Genomic DNA, 22,076 nt, shown 5'->3' with positions numbered 1-22,076 from the left:
CGCCACATGGTGTGAGTGTCTCCCAATTTTTAATTAGGATCAGTATGTCATTAACATGGTTCAACTCTGTTGATCAAGATACAATCTTTAGGAGTCATCATGTACACACCCTTTCTTGCCTGCTATACTACTCCATCTGCAATTGTGTCCCCCACAAAGCCATCCCAGCAAGATGTTTAGATCAAGTTCCTCTTCTTGCTTGAGCCACCAAGCACTTTCACTTCAATCTGCAAAGGAAAAGATATTTCCTTGCTCATGAATAAATTACTTGTTGAAATAACATATCCAAGTCAAATCACACTTTGAAATTCTGTATTTGTTACGACCATTGGAATTCAAAAACTCAGCTAAGACAGCAAGGGTCAGCCTCCCTCAAGAGACACATAAGAGAGGCTAAAGTATATCAGTTTAATCAGAGTTCAAAAGTAAAAATAATTCTGCTGCAGCAGTTGCAGATTGGATATAAAGAACAGTAAATGCAAACTAGGATAATCAGATTGGCAGTATTTTCAATTTTATTCAGCTCTGTTATTTTCAAGTTGTTAATGCTTTCAAGCAAGGATAGTCTAGGTACTTTTTGGGAAATAGGTTAAATCTTGTGAGACCTAACAAAAACTTCTCTACATCAGTAAGACCTAACAAAAACTTCTATGCATCAAGGGTTGGTCCACCTCTGATTTTATGTTTTAAATTCCACCTTCTGGCACCACTGACAACAATTAACTAAGCTATTCAGGTTAAAAAATAATAGGCATAGAAATATCCTCAGCCATTTTTTCTTCAACCTCCTTCAACAATATTTAAAACGACTACAATTCTTCTCAACTATAAGTCACAGCTAGCTGATGGCAATACTTATTTCGCAGAATCAAAAAGGACTGAGGATCTCTGCAGTCTCAAGAATAGCTACTCATGACACCTGTGCTTGGAAGCTGCCAATCAACTAGATAATAGTCAACAAGGTCTTTTTGGTAAAATAATTCAGAAGAATGCATTATTTAACAAATATATGTTGGAGAAACAACAATGGGAGCACTAAATGAATTAAATTTCTCTTATTTCTTTCTTTTGTTTTCCTGGTCTACTTCCAACTGCAACAGCACATTATCAAAAGCAAAAGCAGGCTATAATATTTTTACTGTAACTATACATCATTGAAAGAAATTCGTGAGCCAGGCACAACACATGGTGCGATTATCTTCCAAATTTGAACTCTGTTGGTCAAGATATCTTTAGGAGCCATTAGATTTGAGCACTCTCTTGCCTACCATACTACTCCATCTGTGATTGTGTCCCCCACAAAACCATCTTAGAAGATCAAGTTCCTCTTCTTGCTTGACCCACCAGGCACTTTCACTACAATCTGCAAAGGAAAAGATATCTCCTTGTTTATGAATAAATTACTTGTTGAAATAACACATCCAAATCAAACCACACTTTGAAACTCTTTATTTGTTAAGACCATTGGAGTTCAAAAGCTCAGCTCAGACAGCAAGGGTCAGCCACACACAAGACACAGCATGAGAGAGGCTAAAGTTTATACATATGCACCCAAGAACAACCATTTAATATATGCTGATGGCATATGGTGGTCCACTGAAATGATCAAGCATTTCAAAAGTCACCGACAATTTAAAGGTCCTTGCTAGACAGGAACATGGAACATAATTTTGTCCAAGTTGCCCAGCTCAATATTATAATAACTAGGGAGTCTTAAGTAACTCTAACAAGTTTAATAACCAATTAAGGAAAAAATCATGCACTGATCAAACTCCTTCATGTCAAAGGCAAAACAACAAGTAAAAAAAAAAATTTGAACCCAAAATAGTCATGAGTCAAGAAGCATTCATGGCTCCAGATCATAAAAATTATCAAGCTATTTGGAAATTTACCTCATAGGGCCACAGAACCAAGAAAATAATCTTCACTTTACATGCGCATTTCTTCAAATTCATTTTGCACCTGTTGCAGTCCCCAAATTAGCACTTCACACACCATGCTATAATGATAAGAGAATATTCATGAATGAGATAAGAAAAGAAAAAAAAAATCACATATATAATGTTTAAGGGCAATGTAATAAATAAATCATGATTGTACACCAACTTATTAAATGAGCGGCCACTCAAAATTGTACAGCCCAACAGGAAATTCACTGGATTTAAATGTAGCTAAAATCTTAATGAACAATTAACTTAAGTTCTTCAGGTTTAAAAATAATGGGCATAGAAAGATCCTCTCAATGATTTTTTTCTTCAACCTCCACCAACCATATTTGAAACCATTACAATTCTTCTCAACTATAAGTCACAGCTTACATGTCATAGACCTTATTCTATGCTCTAAATGGAAGTATTGTCAACTAGCTAATGGCAATGCTTATTTCTCAGCATCAAAAGGGACTAAGGATATCTGGTGCCTCAGGAATAGCCACTCATGACACCTATGCTTGGAGGTTGCCAATCCACTAGATAATAGTCAACAAGGCCTTGCAGATCCTTGAATGGCAGATCTTCAAATCAAAAGGGTCAGGAACACATGCAGCAAATAAGTTTTCTTGGGGTTACAGTACTTGATCCTGGGACTAGAATAAGGGACAACATCCTCGATGTGCTCAATTACCTAGGGTATCTTTGGTATTGCACTAATTTTACTGGAAGATCTTTCCCAAGTAAGAATCATTTACCTATAAATGTTTTCTCTCATGCATAATAAACATACCCATGTTTGGCTAGACATGTACAACAAAGTCAATTAATATATTCTTATTTCACTTGAATCTGTTGACCATTTGCTTCTCAATTTCTCTATGGCAACAGATATATGGTCCTTTGTTCTCTCTTTGTTTGCGTTGGCCTGAGTGATGCCCAAAGCTGTGATTAGTCTATTGGAATGGTAGGAAGGTCGCTTTAAGCATCATAGAGGTGCCAAGGTGTGGCAAGCTATTCTTTTGGGCGTAATGTGGAATCTATGGTATGAGAGGAATAGACAGGTTTTTGATGGAGTTGGAACTTCCTGCCTATGTAATCAAGGAGCATATTTTGTGGACTTTGCTTGATTGGATGCAGGCTCTAGGTGGCATCTCTTCCATGTCTTTTGTTGATTCTCTTACCTTTTTAGTTGCATTCTTTTAGTAGGGCTAGTACGCACACTGTGTCTTTCCCTCTTTTTTCTGATAAAGTACTTATCAAATCTATATATATATATATATATATATATATATTCTTATTTTACAAGGCTTTGATGAGTATCTATAATTGAACCTGGTTACATGTTAAAATTCTCACAAAAAAAAGGAAATTCTTAAAAAGACAATCATTTGGGAGAGTCATTATCTTGAAACAATAAAAAACAAAGTTTAACCTGTGTAGCACTTTCATAGATTAGAAAATACAATTGTTCGCTCCAAACAGACCTATTACTGTGAACCCCACCTAGAAGAAGGAAGAAGAGACTCAAGAAGCAACAGCAGCCCTATTCCTTATATCATTTCCCTAACTACATTGATTAATAGAAGAGGTGAAAGTCTCAAGGGCATTATCACAGCCCTCAAGGCTAGAGACAACAGTCACAAAGGGAAAGGGTCCTCTTTGAAGGGTGACATACTATTGTACTAGGGAAGGATTTTTGTGGGGCAAGACTCTGCTTTGAATTCAAAAGTCCTGCACCACATTCATGACAATCCTATAATTGGACATTCAAGGTTTCAAAAGACTCTTCAAAGATAAAAAGAGGGATTTCTATTGGAATGGAATAAAGCATGACATTAAAAGACATTTGAGGGAATCTGATACTTGTCAAAGGTAAAAAATTTCATTTGTGTTCATGTTGGTGATTTCTGATGTGAATTCGGCGGGTCGTCCCCCCTTCCTGTTTAATTGTGAACACAGCACCCATGGGGACGCCACAGCCCTTGTCCAACCAGAGTGGCCTTGGGTGGATGTTCCCATGGACTTCATAGAAGGCCTACTAATGTCCTACAACTTTGATGTGACCTTTGTGATAGTTGGACAGGTTAACCAAGATGCCGACTCTTACCTCTCAAACACCCTACACTGCTTCTAAGGTAGCCCTATTATCCATGCAAAATGACTTCAAATTGCATGGATTACCGAGATCCATAGTCAGGGAAAGGGATTCTAGTATTCTACCTTCATTGGAGTTGTTCAAGCTGCAGGGTGCTGTTATTGCAATGTCTACTGCCTATCATCCACAAACAGATGGGCAAACTGAAATAATTAACAAGGGACTGGAGGATTATCTAAGATGCTATGCTGGTGAACATCCCAAGCAATGGTCAACATGGCTCCCCTTTTCAGAGTTTTGGTACAACACCAACTTCCACACTTCAACAGAGGCCAAGTTGTGGATGCACACTTGACAACCAGGAGGCTATTCTCAATCATCTCAATCGTAATATTGTAGCAGCATAGGAGAGGATCAAATAACAAGTTGACAAGAAAAGAACCGATAGAGAGTGTTTTGTTGATGATTGGGTGTTCCTTAGTTTAGTGTTCTATAAGCATAAATCACTAGCAACTAGAAGGAATCTCAAACTCTCTCCTAGGTTCTTTAAACCTTTCAAAGTAATCCGAAAAGAAGGAGAAATGCCTTATAAGCTGGACTTACCACTTCACTCCAAGCCTAAAGCTATTTTGCAAAGGAGAATGAAGAAATTACAGGATCAGGCAGTCAGTGCAGTTTTGATCCAGTGGCAAGGCACTCAAGAAGAAGATGCAATTTAAAAAATTCTTCGCAATGCTCAACAGCAATATCCTGACCTTGCGGGCAATGCACTTTAAAAGAGGTAGTGTCATGAGCCTGGCATAAGCTCATGAGCAATCCATGTGCAAACTTGACAAGTGCACGATTAACTACTTGATAAGTGACTAATTAGTTGATAAGCTGTTAAGTGATAGTTTAACCTATGCAACTAATAGTAAGTTAAGAAGTTAGAGGTTGTTATGCAGTTGGTCAGTTAGTTAGTCGTTCTTTAGCCTCAATTGGCCAATGCTTTGTATAAGCATTCCTATAAATACCTGTAGCCTTTGTAAACTGCCATAATGTTGAATAATGCACATTCCTTTACTTTCTTTCTAGATACTCTTCTCTCAATCTGTTTCTCTTATTATGGAGGTTGAGTTCCTCAAAACTAGCCATTTCATTTCTAGTTCCTAACACTTTCCCACAAACACTTCGCATCCTAAACACTTAATCCCATTAAAGCTTTGCATGACTAATGGATTCACAAAATAAGCATGGAAATGAATATGAAAAGAGTATCATGTGAACCAAATTAAAGAAGTAAAGATTTCATTACACCAAGAACAATACTTACTCCCAACGTTGTTGATGCAACCCAAGCAGGAGGAGGCCAAAACAGCTTCGAATATTCTGGATAATCCCCCAAAGGTTTAATACTTCCATTATCTAAATCACATACACCTATTTCCCTATTCCTGAAAACCCCATCACTGCTACCACCTTCTTCGCAGTTCCTATTGAAGTTACCCGTGAAAAATATGCAATTCCCTTTACAACCCGACAGCACTGAAGCCGGGGCAGAAAATGTGCAATTGTCTCCCAAAAACAACACCCGATCCCCCAAACTCTTCACCTCCGCCCACTTCTTCCCCTCCCAATCCAACTCGAAAACCTTAAACCACACCGTCCTCTCCCCCATAATCCCATCTAAAAAAGCCTCATCAACATCCTCAGCACCACCATCCACGTCATCAAACACCGCACTCAAATACATATCAACCATCAACAATTGACCAACAGACTCAACCAAAAACTTCTTATCACCACCAAACACAGACCCTGCAACCAAACTCAAATTCGACGACAACCCAACAAGAACAGTCCTCCCAGTATTATCAACAGCATAAAACTCGCCTCTAAACAAAACAACATCATCGTATGGCGAAAGCACATCATGAACCAAAGGCATATCATCAATTATACACCAGTTTTTATTCCTAGACTTGAACATAGCCAATTTCCCAGACACATGAATCGTAAGCAATGCAAAATCATCAGTTTCGTTTTCGGAACCTAAACAAATGTAAACAACCTTTTCCATGTACAAACTCGACACATCTCCTAACGACGAGTTACCAAAAGGCTTAAAATTCATGTAATGGAGAACATATTCATGACCCAGTTCCAAAATTCTGAAATTCAACAAATTTATCACCTTTGGGGAATCCAAAGGCAGAGACTTGATCTGGGTCCTCAACAGTGGGTTCAGCAATTGCATTTGACTTGGGTGGTGCTCTTCGGTTTTGATGAGCCATGAATTGTTGTTATCGGAGGGGAGGGTGATGAGGAATATGGTGCGTTTGGATAGGTGGAAAGCGAAGGTGGATTGATGGGTGGTGATGAATCCGTCGTCTGGGAGGAAAAGCAAGCGGCGGCGGCGGCGGAGGGGACGGTGGTCGGAAATGGAGGACCGCCATGAGGAGCAGACGGATCGTAAACGGAGCTTGTTGAGTTGGTAGAATGGGCTGTCGAGGTGTTTGGCGATTAAGTCTAGGAGGTCTTTGGGGAGTTGGGACCAATCTGCCATCGATGAGAGATGATATGGGTGTTTGATTTTTTGTTTTGTTTTCTTATTGTTTCTCGGGAAAGCGTGGGAAAACGGGAGGAAAACTGAGGGAAAATGTTTTCTCTAATCGGTCTATCTGTTACGGTAATGAGGGATACAGTTGAGTACATGGATTGCTTTAATTTGGTTTGACTTGGCTTAAACTTGGAAAGTTGGAGTGTTGTGTGATACACGGTAAAGGAAAGTTTTATTCATTGGTAAGAAGACCCTCCAATCATCCATATATACATAATACATGATTGATTAAAATATATTATAAATAAATTACATGAAAATTATGTATGTAATATAATAGTGGGTATTTAAAACCGACAAAAAATGATTGGAGTGTTATTTTGATAATAAGAATAATATGAATGTCATAAGTTGAAATTTTATCATAATCATATCATGTATATAAAATTTTCATATCATGTATATTACTTCTTAGACCAAATTTGGCTCAACCAATTATTCTCACCAGAAGATGACTTAATTGCAATTGTGAAAAATGTTTGTATCCATGGATATGGAAAATCCACTTTTGTGTAAATGGGAAAAATTCTATATGTATATTAGACTACAACTATAAGTCATATGTAATAGTTTTATTGGAAAAAAGTGGTTACGGGCATGTGAATCTACCACTATGTGAGAAAGAGATTACGTATGACTGATACACCATGTACTTTCTCGTGCAAATGAGTGATAGCATGAAAACTTCCATAAACTCTCCGATCGAATTTGTAATATTCCTTCATATGCATGAATACTCATCCGTGTAAATGAGTGATAGCTTGAAAACTTGTATCTAGCAAGTGGCTTTATTTTGTATGTTTGAAGGTTGGGCTTGACCTTCAAAGTCCTTTAATATATACCAGATTTTTGTCACATATGTATGAAGTATTAAGTATTAATCATCACCCTTTTTCCTCCCCACAAAAAAAATCACCCTTTCCTTTATCCATAGACTTGTGAATTCAAATAAGAATAGGTTGTTTCCTATGTCTGTAATTTGTAGCCTTTTGCCAGCTTCAAGCCATTTTTAATGTGGATTTCAACATATCAATAAGTTTAAATTCAAACTTAGTACCCTTAATTATAGTCCCTATTATTTCTCGTCTTGTCAGATTTCAGCTTCTACAAACTCACCATTCAATTTCCTGATATCCTTCTTGCATCCTCATACGTGTGAATGAGTGATAGGTTGAAAACTTCCATACTAGAAATGGCTTCATTTATTTGTATGTTCAAAGGTTGAACATGACCTTTAAACTCCTTTTATATAACCAAGTTTGTTTAAAACATAAAATCTTAGTATATACTCCTTATTGCACATTACGTATCATTTGCATTTTAAAATTATGCTTTTAAAATATAATTTCAGTTAAATTTGTCAAATCATATATTTTAAAACATGATTTTATTTAAAAATCATGTTTTATATCAGTTCCATAAAGAGCTTTTCTTTTTTGATGAACAAAAAATGGGTAGGGGGCGATCAACATGGCAATCCTACCTAGCGCATGGCCATAGTAGCATTCTGCTCGCTGAGTCTAGGGCTCTACTAGGGTACAAGAGGTCCACAATAAGCCATAACTTCCCAATTACACGAGAGTCGCTAGTGAACATTGAATTGCCGAGGGAGGATGCCCAAGCCCATACATAAAAAGTTCCTTATGTATATATATTCCCCATAGTGTGAAAGTTGAATGTCATTTTCCATCACCTTTATTAGCCTATAGTACTATACAGCAAACTAAGTCCGCACCAAGTCCAAAGTGTTTAGCCCTCTTCGCAAAACCTCTCTCATCTCACCTTACCTCTCCCTTTCCTCTACTCTATAAACCCTTCTCTTCACAAACCCCACACCTTTCACTCTCTCATTCACTCACTCACTCACTCAGTCATGGACAAAAAGCAAAAGCCCAAACGCAAAGACTCCAAGACCTCGTCTCGCTCCAAGGTTTTCGGCGCCAGCTCGCTCCAAATCGGCGGTGACGTTTCGAAAAGCTTGATCGGTTCAATCGTCGAGAAAGGAATCTCCGATAACCCTCCGCCTCTCACTGCGCCTCCCAAGCTCTCCGTCCTCCCTTTCCCCGTCGCTCGCCACCGCTCCCACGGCCCGGTAATTTCGCCATTCTCTTCACTTTTACCAACCCTGTGTATTCATTCAGTGTCGCGTCATTTAAAATTTTGTTTCGGCGAAAAAAAACCGAGTGATAACTGATTTTAAAGTTAATGTGGAAATGGTGTTGCATTGAATGATAGCTGATTTTATATTAGGCGGAAAATCAAATTAATGTCTTACTATATAGAATTGTTGGAAATAAATGTGTACTTGGTAGCTGATTTTTAAACGAATGGTGAAAAGTGAAAACTTTATTGTGAAATGGGATTTCTTGTGTTGGAATTAGGGCACAAGGAGTACATGGTAGTACTACCTTGAATGATAACTGATTTTGAATGTCGCGGAAAACAAATTAAAGCCTTAGTATTGTATAGAATTGTAGAAATATGTGTACATGGTACTTATCAAAAAAAGAAATATGTGTACATGGTATCGCGTTATTTAAAATTTTATTCTGGTATGGAAGGAATGATAACTGATTTTTAAACGAACGGTGAAATGTGAAAACTTTATTGTGGAATGGGACTTCTTGACTTGGAATTAGGGCAAAAGGAGTACATGGTACTACTTTGAATGGTAGCTGATTTTTTAAGTGACGTGGAAAACAAATTAAAGCCTTATTATATAGAATTGTAGAAATATGTGTACATGGTATCGCGTTATTTAAAATTATGTTTTACAAATGGTCCGTTTGGATTGAGGGAGAGGGAGGGGAGTAGAGTAGAGTAGATTTAGCCCAAAATTAGTCTACTTTTAGCTAACTCTACTCTACTCTACTCCCCCTTCTTCTCCCCTCCATCCAAACAGGCCCTAAGGAAGGAATGATAATTGATTTTTATGATGGTGAAAAAGTGAAATCTTTATTGTGAAATGGTACTTCTTTGTCTTGGAATTAGGGAAAAAGGAGTACATGGTAGTACTACCTTGAATGATAACTGATTTTAAATGATGCGGATAACAAATTAAAGCCTTACTATGATATAGAATTGTAGAGAAATGTGTACATGGTATCGCGTTATTTAAAAAAATTATTCTAGTAAGGAACGGATGATGACTGATTTTTAAAGGAATGGTGAAAAAGTGAGAGCTTTATTGTGAAATGGGACTTCTTGTCTTGGAATTAGGGCAGAAGGAGTACATGGTAGTACTACCTTGAATGACAACTGATTTTAAATGACGCAGAAAACAAAGGAATTAGGGCAAAACATGTACATGGTATTGCGTTATTTAAAATCTTATTTTACCAAGTAGTGATAATTGATCTTCAAATACTGGTGAAAAATGAAAGCTTTTATTTTTTTGATTATGTAGGGCCCTTTGGACTCGCCTCTAGTTAGAAAAACCTATGGACAATTGATCCCACTTGCTAGAACCAGTTGCTGGGTAATCTAGGGGCTTTTACCCTTGATGGGCTAAGTAGTTAATGCTAATGCCGAAGAGCAATGAAAAAATGAAAGCTTTTATTGTGAAATGGTACTTTGTCTCTTGGAAATAGAATAGAATTTGTGAAATTAAACTTCATTGTGTAGGGATGGAAGAAATAACTATTATCTTTGAGACCTAGAAAGATGGGGTTTTTTTAGTAAGTACTAGTTTGGTTGCTGATAAAATGTGGGAAATATATGGAATTAACTTTGGATTAGTTGATGAATATAGAAATTTGACTTAGCTGGGTTACTTTTAACTGGCAAGTTACATATAAACCCAATAGGGTTTGAACAACCTTGCTCTCCTTCAATTATTATGGGAGGAGCAAGTGCTATTTGAGCCAGGGCTCATTGGTTATTTTTTTAGAAAAAAAAAGTAAAATAGAAATGGAGCTCTAAACATTGACAAATTATTTCTGTTTATTTGTTCAGCTACTAAATTGAGAATTATGGTTGTAATGTGGTTCAATGGTGTCTTTATGTGTCTTTTTATTTTATTCCGAGAATAAATAATACCTTTTATTTATTTATTTGTTTTTGAGAATGACTGATGTTTAAATTTAATAACCAGCATTGGGGTCCAATAGGTAGCGTAAAGGATGATAAAGATAGTGACAATACTGAGGATGATGAGGAAGCTAAAAGTTTAATGAACTTTGAGCCAATAGCGCCTTTTGCCAATCCAGTGCAGAGGAGGGAGAAAAAAGGATTGGATTTCAACAGCTGGAGGGAGATTGTCCCGGGCAATAATTTATCCATGGCCAATAAAGTGGAAGAAAATATCTTATGCACTCAGAAAACTGAAAAAGATAGAAAAATGGATGTAGAACCAAATATACATGCCTGTGGGCATCAATATAAATCTGGTGAGACCATGAGAAGTGTGTCGGAGGATGGATGTTTTAGTTCAGTTACTGACATGGAATTAGAGAACTTGAACCAACCAAATCTGAAGGAGAATGTTAAAGATGCCAGCCCAGTTGACTTCAAGGGCGAAGAAGAATTTGTGTCCAAAAACAACCATATTAGTTTGGAGAGAACAGAATATGACAGTATCGGGTTTCCAGAGGTTCTAAGAAGGCGGGAGCGATCGACCACAGTATCTAATTCCAGGTCCAACAACTTTGGTAATGAACAAGAGTCCATGTCTCTTGAGAGTGAAATTGACGCTGAGAATCATGCCCGATTACAGGAAATGTCACCTGATGAGATCGCTCAAGCTCAGGCAGAGATAATGGAGAAGATGAACCCTGCAATTATAAATGCACTAAAAAAGAGGGGTCAAGACAAACTGAAAAGGCAGAAAGGCTTAAACTCAGACATAGGAACCAATAATGCCAGTATTGAGTTTCCAGAGATTCTAAGAAGGCGAGAGCAATCAAACATAGTTTCTAGTTCCAAGTCCAACAACTTTGGTAATGAACAAGAGTCCACAACTCTTGAGAGTCAGATCGATGCTGAGAATTGTGCCCGATTACAGGAAATGTCACCTGATGAGATTGCTGAAGCACAGGCAGAGATAATGGAGAAAATGGACCCTGCAATTATAAAAGCACTAAAAAAGAGAGGTCAAGACAAACTGAAAATCCAGAATGGCTTAAGCTCAGAAGCAGGCACCAATGGTAAGGTGAGTAATCCCCAGAACAGGAATTCCCAAGATGCAAAAGGTTTTGCACATTCTGACAGTGATTTCTCTAGTAAGTTGACAACAAACACTAAAGATACACAAAGTAGGCAAGACAAAGGTGAAGTACAGAAGTTAGTAGGTACAACCAGTAGCAGGTTGTGGAGTGCCTGGAGTGAAAGAGTTGAGGCTGTTAGGGACTTAAGATTTTCCTTGGAAGGGACTGTTATTGAGAATGATTTTGTCCAGGTACCTGGGAGTGGTAAGGCCAACTACTTGTTACTGTTGTTTTACTTTTTAAATGATATCATATGGCTTTTCATTGTTTATCCAACCATGTTATTTATCTCAAGTTCTGCAGATTGTTACCTCAGATGAGCAAGATTTAGTCATTACTGTTCCTTATTTGTTCTTAATGTTGGTTTATTAAATTGGGCGACCTTTTTTTTATTGTCATCATGCAAACCATTACATGGTTAAAGATACTGCTTGATGCTTGGACACTAATGTTTAAGTGAATGGAATTTCCAATCATGATTTTTTAACTATTCTACTTATTCAAGTAGTAATGATCTTTTATTTCACTTTATTCTGCATTTCAAGGCTAAATGATTATACTTATATAAAAACATGATTATATTGACTATTTTCTCCCTTAGTGTATATCTTATATACTGAGTTTCCTTGATAAAACTTCCTTGTTTGTAAAAAGAAAAAAGGTTACTTATATTATATATAAAAAAAGGCGTAGTAATGAGATGTCTTGTAGCTTGATGATAGAAGCCATTTTAGGCATGAGCCTCTGGAAATATATAGGCCAAGATTTTATCCATTTTTGAGGTGGGAAATGGCACTAGGATTCACAGTCAATTTTGGTATGATTGTTGGTGTGGGGATAATAGAGCTTTTCCAAATTGCAGGGAATACAGAAGCAACCATGTAGTAGGGCTATGCCTTAGGAAGCACAAGCATGGCAAAATGCTTAGCATGTCTGTATCGAACACAGTTGCCTAGATGTCTAGGGATTATTTTTTAAACAAGGTTAAGACACGTCTGTGACACGGTTGTGGCATGACGATCAAAATAATTTCATTTATTTTTTATGTATATTTTGTATTTGTAAGCATATTTTATGTTAATTAGTGATAATACTTAATATAGAGTAACTTTAAAAAAAAATAGAGTAACTAAAGTTCAAAATAATAATTAGTGATAATAATTACAACTTGAAGATTTAAATGTTTAACCCTATTCTCTATTGCCATTCAACTTTCTTTTGTATGAGATAGTTCGAAACGAAAAGCACTAACTAGTAACAAAAAAGTTTTGTTTTTAATATTATGTTTTAATAGTTTTGTTTCTCTTTAAAAATCATTATTTTACCTATTAACAGAAATTTTTGTTTGACTTGATTTCTTTGTCAAAAAGTTTTCATGTGTTTTGACAATAAAATTCCTAGCGAACTAGTAATATTTTCTGTCTAGATAATGTGAAGGACAATAGTATTCGTTTGATTTAAGATCAAGGAATAACGCATGCCTCAATATGATATTGATCAATTTCTTCTTTATTTCTTTTGCTCTAGGTGATATTTCTGTTCAGAATAGGCATAGTGTTGATAACGTTTCAGAGCGGGACTTCCTGCGGACAGAGGGCGATCCTGGTGCATCAGGTTACACAATCAAAGAAGCTGTGGCACTCACTCGAAGTGTGGTCAGTTTATGCTATATCTTGTATCTTATTGTTTAATTGTTCTGATTGCATGATTTTTGAATGGTATTCTGTTTGATTTAGCTGTATTATAAATTTTGCTGATGTTTGAGCCAAGCAATGTAAGATATTTATGCTTTCCTGATATGTAATAAATTACTCACAAAAATGGTTTCCTAATGAAATATTAATTATCACAACTGATATATTATATTTTTTTCTTGTTCTCCTCTTCTATTCTTGTCTATGTTTGGCCATTTCAGATTCCAGGACAACGAGCCCTTGCTTTGCATCTGATCTTCTCAGTTCTTGATAAGGCGTTACATAATATTAATCAGAAGCCAGTTGGATCTACTTTGGGAGATGCTAACAAACTTGACAGATCTACTGACTGGGAAGCTATCTGGGCTTTTGCACTTGGCCCAGAACCTGAGCTTGTTTTATCACTGAGGTGAATACCATCTGAATGCTTATATTGCTGATTTCCATTGTTTTATCAGTGTATGTTATTATACTATGCCTTTGGGAAGTTTACATTTATAATAATATTTTCAAGAGGCATAATATTATCTCTAGATTTCCACTAGTTTTCTTATAATTCATCAAATACATGCAATACAACTTATCCTGAATCTTTTGTCGTATCCTGGATCACAAAAGGAAAGAAACCTAATCTAAATGAATCTTATATGCTATCATTAATTCATGAATATATAGTATTATTTTTCTGGAAAAAAAAAACTACTCATCATGCTCTCTTTCGTTGCTTTATATGTATGTCCAAGTATATTTCATGTTTCTTTGTTGGTATACAATGGTTCTTATTTTTTTTTCCCCTTCTATTTATTAAAATATAACCATATTTTGTGCCTTGGCTATAAATGTTGCAATTTAATTAATATATATTGTTTTCTAATTTATAGGATATCTCTTGATGATAACCATAACTCTGTAGTTCTAGCTTGTGCAAAAGTTATTCAATGTATATTAAGCTGTGATGTGAACGAGCACTTCTTTGAGATCTCGGAGGTACAATAGTTTTTTTTTTTTAACTTTCAATTAAATTTTTAATTTTTTTATCAAATATTATTTTAAGTTCAATTTAATGTATTCTGTTTCCAGAAAATATCGACTTATGAGAAGGAAATCTTTACTGCCCCTGTGTTCCGAAGTAAACCAGAGATTGATGTCGGTTTTCTACATGGTGGATTTTGGAAGTACAGTGCTAAGCCTTCTAATATTATTCCTGTTGAAGAGGATATGGTGGAAGATGAGTCTGAGGGGAAACATACAATTCAGGATGATCTTGTGGTTGCTGGACAGGATTTTGCTGCAGGTTTAGTCCGGATGGGAATCCTTCCAAGGCTTCGCTATCTATTGGAGGTAAAAATGATAATAGTAAAGATGTTTCTTATTGTCTCCTTACTTTTGTCAGCTATAATTAAACAGACCAAGGTCTCTGCTACTTGTCCTAGATTTATGAAAGAGAACCAGACACTTCTTCTGAGTTATAAAAATCCTTCCTCCTCCGGCAGTCTTCATGTTTGTCTAGCTCATCTTTCCTCTATTGTCAAAATACTTAAGTGAGACCATAAGATAGTTGACATTGCTAAGTCAAATTTGAAAAGGATTTAATGAATATTGAAAAAATATCTTATTTTTCCCATAATGTGGTATTCAAATATGAATTCTGTGGTATAAAAATATCTTATTTATTTTATTTCTATTATTATTATTATTATTATTATTATTATTATTATTATTATTATTATTTAGGGATAATTACACTTTACTCACCTGTGGTTTACCTCTAATTCGATTTGTTTACCCATGGTTTCATTTTTGACACTTTATCCACCTGAGGTTACTTCTGTTTATGCTTCGTAACCCATCTCTGATAAAATTAAGGGTAAATAGGTATTTTTGCTCAAGTTTTATGTCTCTCTCCTCTCAAAACAAAAAAGAGCACAAAAATTCAAGAGAAATAAGATAAAAAAGTGGTATTTGTCTTGAACATGAAGAACATACCAAAAAAAAAAAAAAAACCTCATGTGTAAATACGGTGATTACCAAGTTGGTTTTGTGGGTTCTTACTACGCAGCCACTGTGATTACCAATATAGGCAATCACTCCTATGCGGTGCACTACAAGAACCTGGTCTCTGAAGAAAACCAATCTCAGCCACTCATTGAGATTGTCGCCACCGACGAGCTCAGGCCCATGCCACCTAAGGTTTCAGCTACTGGGTTTTCTCTTTATGATGCGGTTGATGCTTATGATAATGATGGCTGGTGGGTTGGTACTATTTCTGGGAAGCGAGGCTCCGATTACTACTATGTCTTCTTTAACACTTATGGGGTACTACTATGTCTTCTGTAACACTTATGGGGTTGAGATTCTATATCCACTCTCTCGCTTGAAGCCTCATCTTTAAACCAATGGCAAGTGGGTTTCAAAGAAAAGGGTCGAATGATACTAATGGTGCCATTCTTTTGGTCTCTCATCTGATGAGTGCTGCTAGGTTTTAATTTAGGAGAGTTTCTTTACATAGGTGAATATGTATAACCTTGGAGAAGATCTTACCATATTTTTGGGTCTTCTTTAATGTAAATGCTTTTCTAGTCTAGTTCTCTTCAATCAGTTCTAGAAGCTGAATCAGTTCCTTGTCCCTCCATGAAAATTAGGTTCTAATCTTACAGCTTAATGATTTTTTGAAGATGTTTCATTAAGTCAATGATCTTGTAGGTTGATCTGGGTTTTTTTTTTTTTGGGTATGTTCTTCATGTTCAAGACAAATACCACTTTTGATATTCTTTTTCTTGGATTTTTGTGCTATTTTTTGTTTTGGGAGGAGAGAGACATAAAACTTAAGCAAAAATACCTATTTACCTTTAATTTTAACAGAGGTGGGTTACGGAACATAAACGGAAGAAATCTCAGGTGGGTAAAGTGTCAAAAATGAAACCACGGGTAGGCAAATCGAATTAGAGGTAAACTACAGGTGAGTAAAGTGTAATTATTCCTATTATTTATTTATTTATTTTTATTTCTATTATAGAAGCTTGTTGTAAAACCTATTAATGAATTATTAATTTACAGAAGCTTGTAATGGTTGTTAGATTAATTAATTTATAGAAACTTCTTGTAGAACTTATTATTCGATTAATCAATTTATAGAAGTGACCGCATCAAGAAGCTTGTTGTAAAAACCTATTGTTAGAATAAGTAATAGAGCTTGAACCATGTTAAGCCTATTTTAATATCAACTAATAGACCTAATTTCTTCATGCAACATGTTTCAAACCACTTGATTATAATACACTAGGTAGTAGGTACATATGATTTAGAACCTATCTAAAAAGAAAAAAAAAAACAAAAAGAATTTGGCACCTTGTTTTAATCAGGCAAGCACCTTTTTTTTGCCTCATGCCTCTGGCATACAAGGCCTAGGCGCCTTAAGATCACCTTTCACCTTTGACTACCTTGACTGTCCCTTAAGGAGAATAATTTAGTAACTTAGTTTATTCACAAAAAAGAAAATGTCTATCTCCTAATTGATTTTTATATTTAAATAAATAAGGGCAAACTTTTTTATTAGAGTATTCTGGTGTGAATGTGGTTGTTGTATTGATATTTGTCAAACATGCCAATCATCAAATAGATGTGCACAATAAAGTCATGAAAAAAAAGGGTTCACTTGTTAGTTGATGATCTCAAGATTTTTAGGAAAAGGCATCATTTATGTTGTGGTGATTTTTTTGGCACGTTTCTTTTGAACTTCTCTATCATGCTTCATGTGACTGTAGGAATGGTTTTCCCACAATCTGAAGTGTTTAGTGTACTTCATGTTGTAGTTTCTAATAGGTTTTCATTTAAATGGTTTCAGACAGACCTTACAACAGCTTTAGAAGAATGCATAATCTCTATACTTGTTGGAATAGCAAGGCATTCGCCAGCAGGTGCAACTGCAATCATGAAATGCCAAAGGCTTGTTGAAACAGTTGTCCGCAGATTTACTATGAAAGATAACATACAAATTCATCCTTCAAAAATAATTTCAGTTACTCTTTTGAAGGTAAGCGATTTTATTACTTTTTTTAGGAGAGTTATTTTTATAGTGTTTCTTAGTAGATTGTGAGTGATCCTGCATTTATGCTAGATAAACTGATACCATTGTACTGTTTTTTCATATAAAAAACAAGGTTTTGGTTAGATGCAACAAGAAGACTTGTATTGAATTTTTAAAGAATGGGACTTTCAGAACCATGACATGGCATTTGTATCAATGTGTTCCCTCCCTTGACCACTGGATAAAATCAGGAAGAGAAAACTGTAAACTCTCATCAGCTTTGATGGTTGAACAATTACGTTTTTGGAAGGTCTGCATTCAGTATGGATATTGTATATCATACTTTTCAGATATTTTCCCTGCCTTGTGCTTGTGGCTGAATCGACCTACAGTTGAAAAACTTATACAGAACAATGTTCTTACTGAATTTGCTTCCATCTCTAAGGAGGCATACCTTGTTCTTGAGGCTTTGGCTAGAAGACTTCCAAATCTCTTTTCTCAGGAGCGTACTGGTGATGATACAGAGGTCTGGTCTTGGAGTTGTGTTGGTCCAATGGTTGATTTAGCAATGAAGTGGATGGCGTTGAATAGTGATCCACACATGTCTAAACTCTTTGAATGGCAAAAAGGATTAGGGAGGGACTTTATCACCCAAGATTTTTCTCTGACTCCCTTGTTGTGGGTGTATTCAGCTGTCATGAACATGATTTCGAGAGTGCTTGAAGGGGTGATCCCAGAGGATAGGGTTAACCTGCATGGTGGAGTCGTGCCATGGCTGCCAGAGTTTGTTCCTAAGGTTGGACTAGAAATTGTCAAAAATGGAATTTTGAGCTTTTCAGGTGCCTATTGTTCAGAGCATCCTGCTAGCTCTTTCATTGAGGCACTATGTTATTTGAGACAACAAAGTAACTATGAAACATCATTGGCTTCTGTATGTTGCCTTAATGGAATTGTCCTGGTTGTTGTAAACATTGATAAGTTGATCCAGCTAGCCAAGAATAACATCCATGGTTCTTCCCAAGAATATAGCTTCTCAAGAGAAGGGAAAACACTTGAGGATGGGATACTTAAGGGTTCTATGATTGAGTTGAGAAGTCTGTTGAATACTTTTATGAAGTTAGTTGCTTCAGAGTGGCACCTTGTTCAGTCCATTGAGATATTTGGCAGGGGAGGCCCTGCTCCAGGGTTGGGTGTCGGCTGGGGTGCCTCTGGTGGAGGATTTTGGTCTGCAGCTGTTTTGTTGACACAAATAGATGCAGGATTTCTCATATACTTGCTTGAAACTTTTCAGTTGGAGTTTTCTACAGATACACCAACTGTTGAAGAAACGACCTTCAGTATGCAAAGGATCAATTCTGCCTTGCTTGTATGTTTGACTGCTGGCCCAAGGGATAGGGTTATTGTGGAAAAGGCAATAAATGTTTTATTCCATATCCCTGTTCTAAAGTTCATTGATCTCTGTACTCGACGTTTTCTCCACCTTGATAAGGGATTTAAACCATTTGTGTGGGAATATAAAGAAGAGGACTACCTGGTTTTCAGTGAAACATTGGCTTCTCACTTCAAGAACAGATGGTTGTCTACAAAGAAAAAGTTAAAAGATGTGGGCCACAACAGTTCTGGAAATAAACAATTTAAAAAGGGTAGTGTTGGTCTGGATACCATATATGAGGACGTGGACACATCAAATAAGAATAATCAAGATTGTTCTTCTTTAGTAGTAGAGTGGGCTCACCAGAGACTGCCACTTCCAATGCACTGGTTTCTTAGTCCAATCTCAACCATCTGTGATAGTAAGCATGCTGGCCTGCAAAAAGATAAGTCACAAAATCTTGTGCAGGACTCTAACAGTTTGTTTGAAGTTGCTAAAGGTGGACTTTTCTTTAATTTAGGTGTTGAAGCAATTTCCACTTTCAATTCCACTGATGTCCCCTCTCCTGTTCAGAGCGTTCCATTAGTTTGGAAATTCCATTCTTTATCTGTAATCTTACTTGTTGGAATGGGTGTGCTTGAAGATGGAAAGAGCAGGGATGTTTATGAAGCTTTGCAAGATATCTATGGGCAACTTCTTGACCAAGCGAGGACCAGTATAAGCATTGACGTCATTTTGGAGAGGAATGCAGATTTATTGCCAGAATCTAGGAATAAAAACAATTTTGAGGTCCTAATGTTTCAATCTGAGATTTTTGAGAGTTACTCAACCTTTATTGAAACTCTTGTGGAGCAGTTTTCTGCCATATCTTATGGTGATTTGATTTTTGCCCGGCAAGTAGCAGTTTATCTACACCGTCATGTTGAAGCTCCTGTACGACTTGCGGCCTGGAATATGCTATCTAATGCTCGTGTTCTTGATCTTCTACCACCTCTTGAGAAATGCATTGCCCAGGCCAAAGGATACCTAGAACCTGTTGAGGTATGAATGCCTAATTGTCAACTTGTTTAATTGGAAAACTGCTTCTCTTTCTCATTGCATGTATTTTTCTACTTTGAGCAGAAAAGCTTCTAAAATACATGATAAATTAATGTAAATGTCTTTAAAATTTGTAACCGGTTTCTTTACAGGACAATGCTGGTATTTTGGAGGCTTATTTGAAGTCATGGAATTCTGGTGCCCTTGACAGGGCTGCAACTCGAGGATCAGTTGCAAATACACTGGTTCTCCACCACCTTTCTTCTTTTATCTTTAACTCTTACACTGTTGATAAGTTATCTCTGCGCAACAAGCTTGTAAAATCTCTATTGCGAGACTACTCCCAGAAGCCGCACCATGAGGTACTCTTTTTTTTTCCTAATAAATCTGTCAAACTCCAGATGAGTCTGGTAAAATGAGTGGGTCAAACAAACTGAATGTATTTAGATAGAAGTGGAAATATTACATGTCAATGAACATAGAGAGGGCAATTTCTAGAGAAGTACACGAGGGAAAGTTTTCTAATTGTTTATTGTGGAATGTTGTTACAGGGAATGATGTTGAATCTTATCCAATATAACAAGCTAACCACATCTCAAATGCCTGACCAAAATGGTTCACAACTGGAGAGAAACAGTATGGAGAAGAGGTTCGAGGTATTAACAGAAGCTTGTGAAGGAAATTCCTCTCTGTTGACCGTGGTGGACAAGCTTAAGTCCTCCTTCAAAGAAATCTTGTAAATACATAGAACTTATATATATTAGTGTATGTGCGAGAAAGATATGAAGTCAGGGGGACCAACTTAGTTAATTCTCCACAATGTTCTGTAAATATGATCTGAGCAACAAGATAAAGGAAAGATTGTCAATTTTGTTTTCTATATCTGCGACATGGGTATACTATCCTGTCTTGGAAATGAAACCAGCATGTGTATGATATCCGGGCAAAAGCTTTAATGATGAATTATTCAGAAAAGTTGGAAACACCTTTTCCGCATTTGTGCTTTGTATCACCATCATCTCTGCTTCATTTGATATATAACTGATAAGCATTTTTGTTTTTTAATTCGGCTCATTGCACGTGCTCTGCTCATGCATGAGGCTCATTTTTTGGGATTAGTGTTATAATATTCTAATCATTCCAATTTAAGAATTATATGTTTGTCCACTAATATTAGACATTTGTAATCTTGGGATACAACCAAAAGTTTTTATGAGGCTAGTTCCAAAAAATGAAAACCAAAATAACATTGAAAAAAAAAAGAACAAATACGCACACGAACATATGATTTCAATGCTATTTTGTGTTCAATTTTTGGAGCTAGTCTCATGAAACTTTTTGCTGTACCAAAAGATTATAAATGCATAATATTAGCGGATAAACATATCAATATTAAATTGGAATGATCGGAAAATTATAATACTAAACCTAAAAATAGAGCCTCATGCACGCGCGGAGCTCATGGAATTAGGCTAGTATATTGTTAAGTGGGAGTGTAAAATAAATATGGTGTTGTAAAGGACTATTTAGTAGGGTCTATTTAGTTGTTTACTTAGTTGCACTATACTTGTTAGTAGGCCAATTAAATAGGACTCTTCATGTCCATTTTTCCTTAATTTCAACACTATTATTAGTATCCAAAATTAATTATGATATATTGCAAAAACAATTAAGAACAAAAACATATTTTTAAAATATCTAACCCACTATTAACGTGTGCCAAAAAAGATTTGGCATAACTTTTGCACATGATCTTATCTTTTGCATAATTACTTCTTAGAAAAATGGTTTATTTTTCCTCTTTCCTAATCCATATAGCTCTTTTCGAGTTTGCAAGTATGCTACAACAATCTCTTTTATATTTCTCTCTCCTTTTTTGAAAATTTTTTTTTTTAATAGTCATAGTCAAGACTCAAGAGTACAACATCAGTTAGCAACTTTGCTAACATGGAAAAGCATTTGAATATATATACGCATTGAAAGTTGAGCCACAATGGAAGAAAGAACAGATCAACTTGCAACATAATCAAGCCTAGAAACAAAGTAACCATTGCTATCTGCTACTATTCCAGCCAAAAATATTGGGAGTAATTCCTAATAATTCCATATCTCTAAT

General features: G+C 36.1%; 2 protein-coding genes across 3 annotated transcripts; one reads left to right on the top strand and one right to left on the bottom strand.

The window, feature by feature from the left end:
* Positions 1 to 16: 16 nt before the first annotated feature.
* On the bottom strand, positions 17 to 6,772 carry LOC142644673 (F-box protein SKIP23-like). The gene is made up of 3 exons (XM_075819247.1): positions 5,339 to 6,772; positions 1,893 to 1,962; positions 17 to 1,363 (listed from the first exon to the last, which is right to left on the bottom strand). Exons 1-2 carry the CDS (start codon positions 6,569 to 6,571, stop codon positions 1,930 to 1,932), a joined length of 1,266 nt encoding a protein of 421 aa, XP_075675362.1. The 5' UTR covers positions 6,572 to 6,772; the 3' UTR covers positions 17 to 1,363; positions 1,893 to 1,929.
* Positions 6,773 to 8,337: 1,565 nt separating this feature from the next.
* On the top strand, positions 8,338 to 20,956 carry LOC142643292 (transcriptional elongation regulator MINIYO). 2 transcript variants are annotated; one of them, XM_075817844.1, is made up of 10 exons: positions 8,338 to 8,717; positions 10,719 to 12,033; positions 13,357 to 13,484; positions 13,745 to 13,932; positions 14,405 to 14,510; positions 14,604 to 14,864; positions 17,368 to 17,556; positions 17,684 to 19,963; positions 20,113 to 20,322; positions 20,512 to 20,956. In XM_075817844.1, the coding sequence occupies exons 1-10, from the start codon at positions 8,499 to 8,501 to the stop codon at positions 20,698 to 20,700; spliced, it is 5,085 nt and encodes a 1,694-aa protein (XP_075673959.1). In that variant the 5' UTR covers positions 8,338 to 8,498; the 3' UTR covers positions 20,701 to 20,956. The 2 variants fall into 2 exon arrangements, with proteins under 2 accessions (XP_075673959.1, XP_075673960.1); XM_075817845.1 differs by having other exon boundaries at positions 8,597 to 8,717; positions 10,735 to 12,033.
* Positions 20,957 to 22,076: the final 1,120 nt, after the last annotated feature.

Source organism: Castanea sativa, chromosome 7, assembly GCF_040712315.1.
Source record: "Castanea sativa cultivar Marrone di Chiusa Pesio chromosome 7, ASM4071231v1".
NCBI lineage: Eukaryota > Viridiplantae > Streptophyta > Magnoliopsida > Fagales > Fagaceae > Castanea > Castanea sativa.
This window is presented reverse-complemented; position numbering and strand designations above follow the sequence as displayed.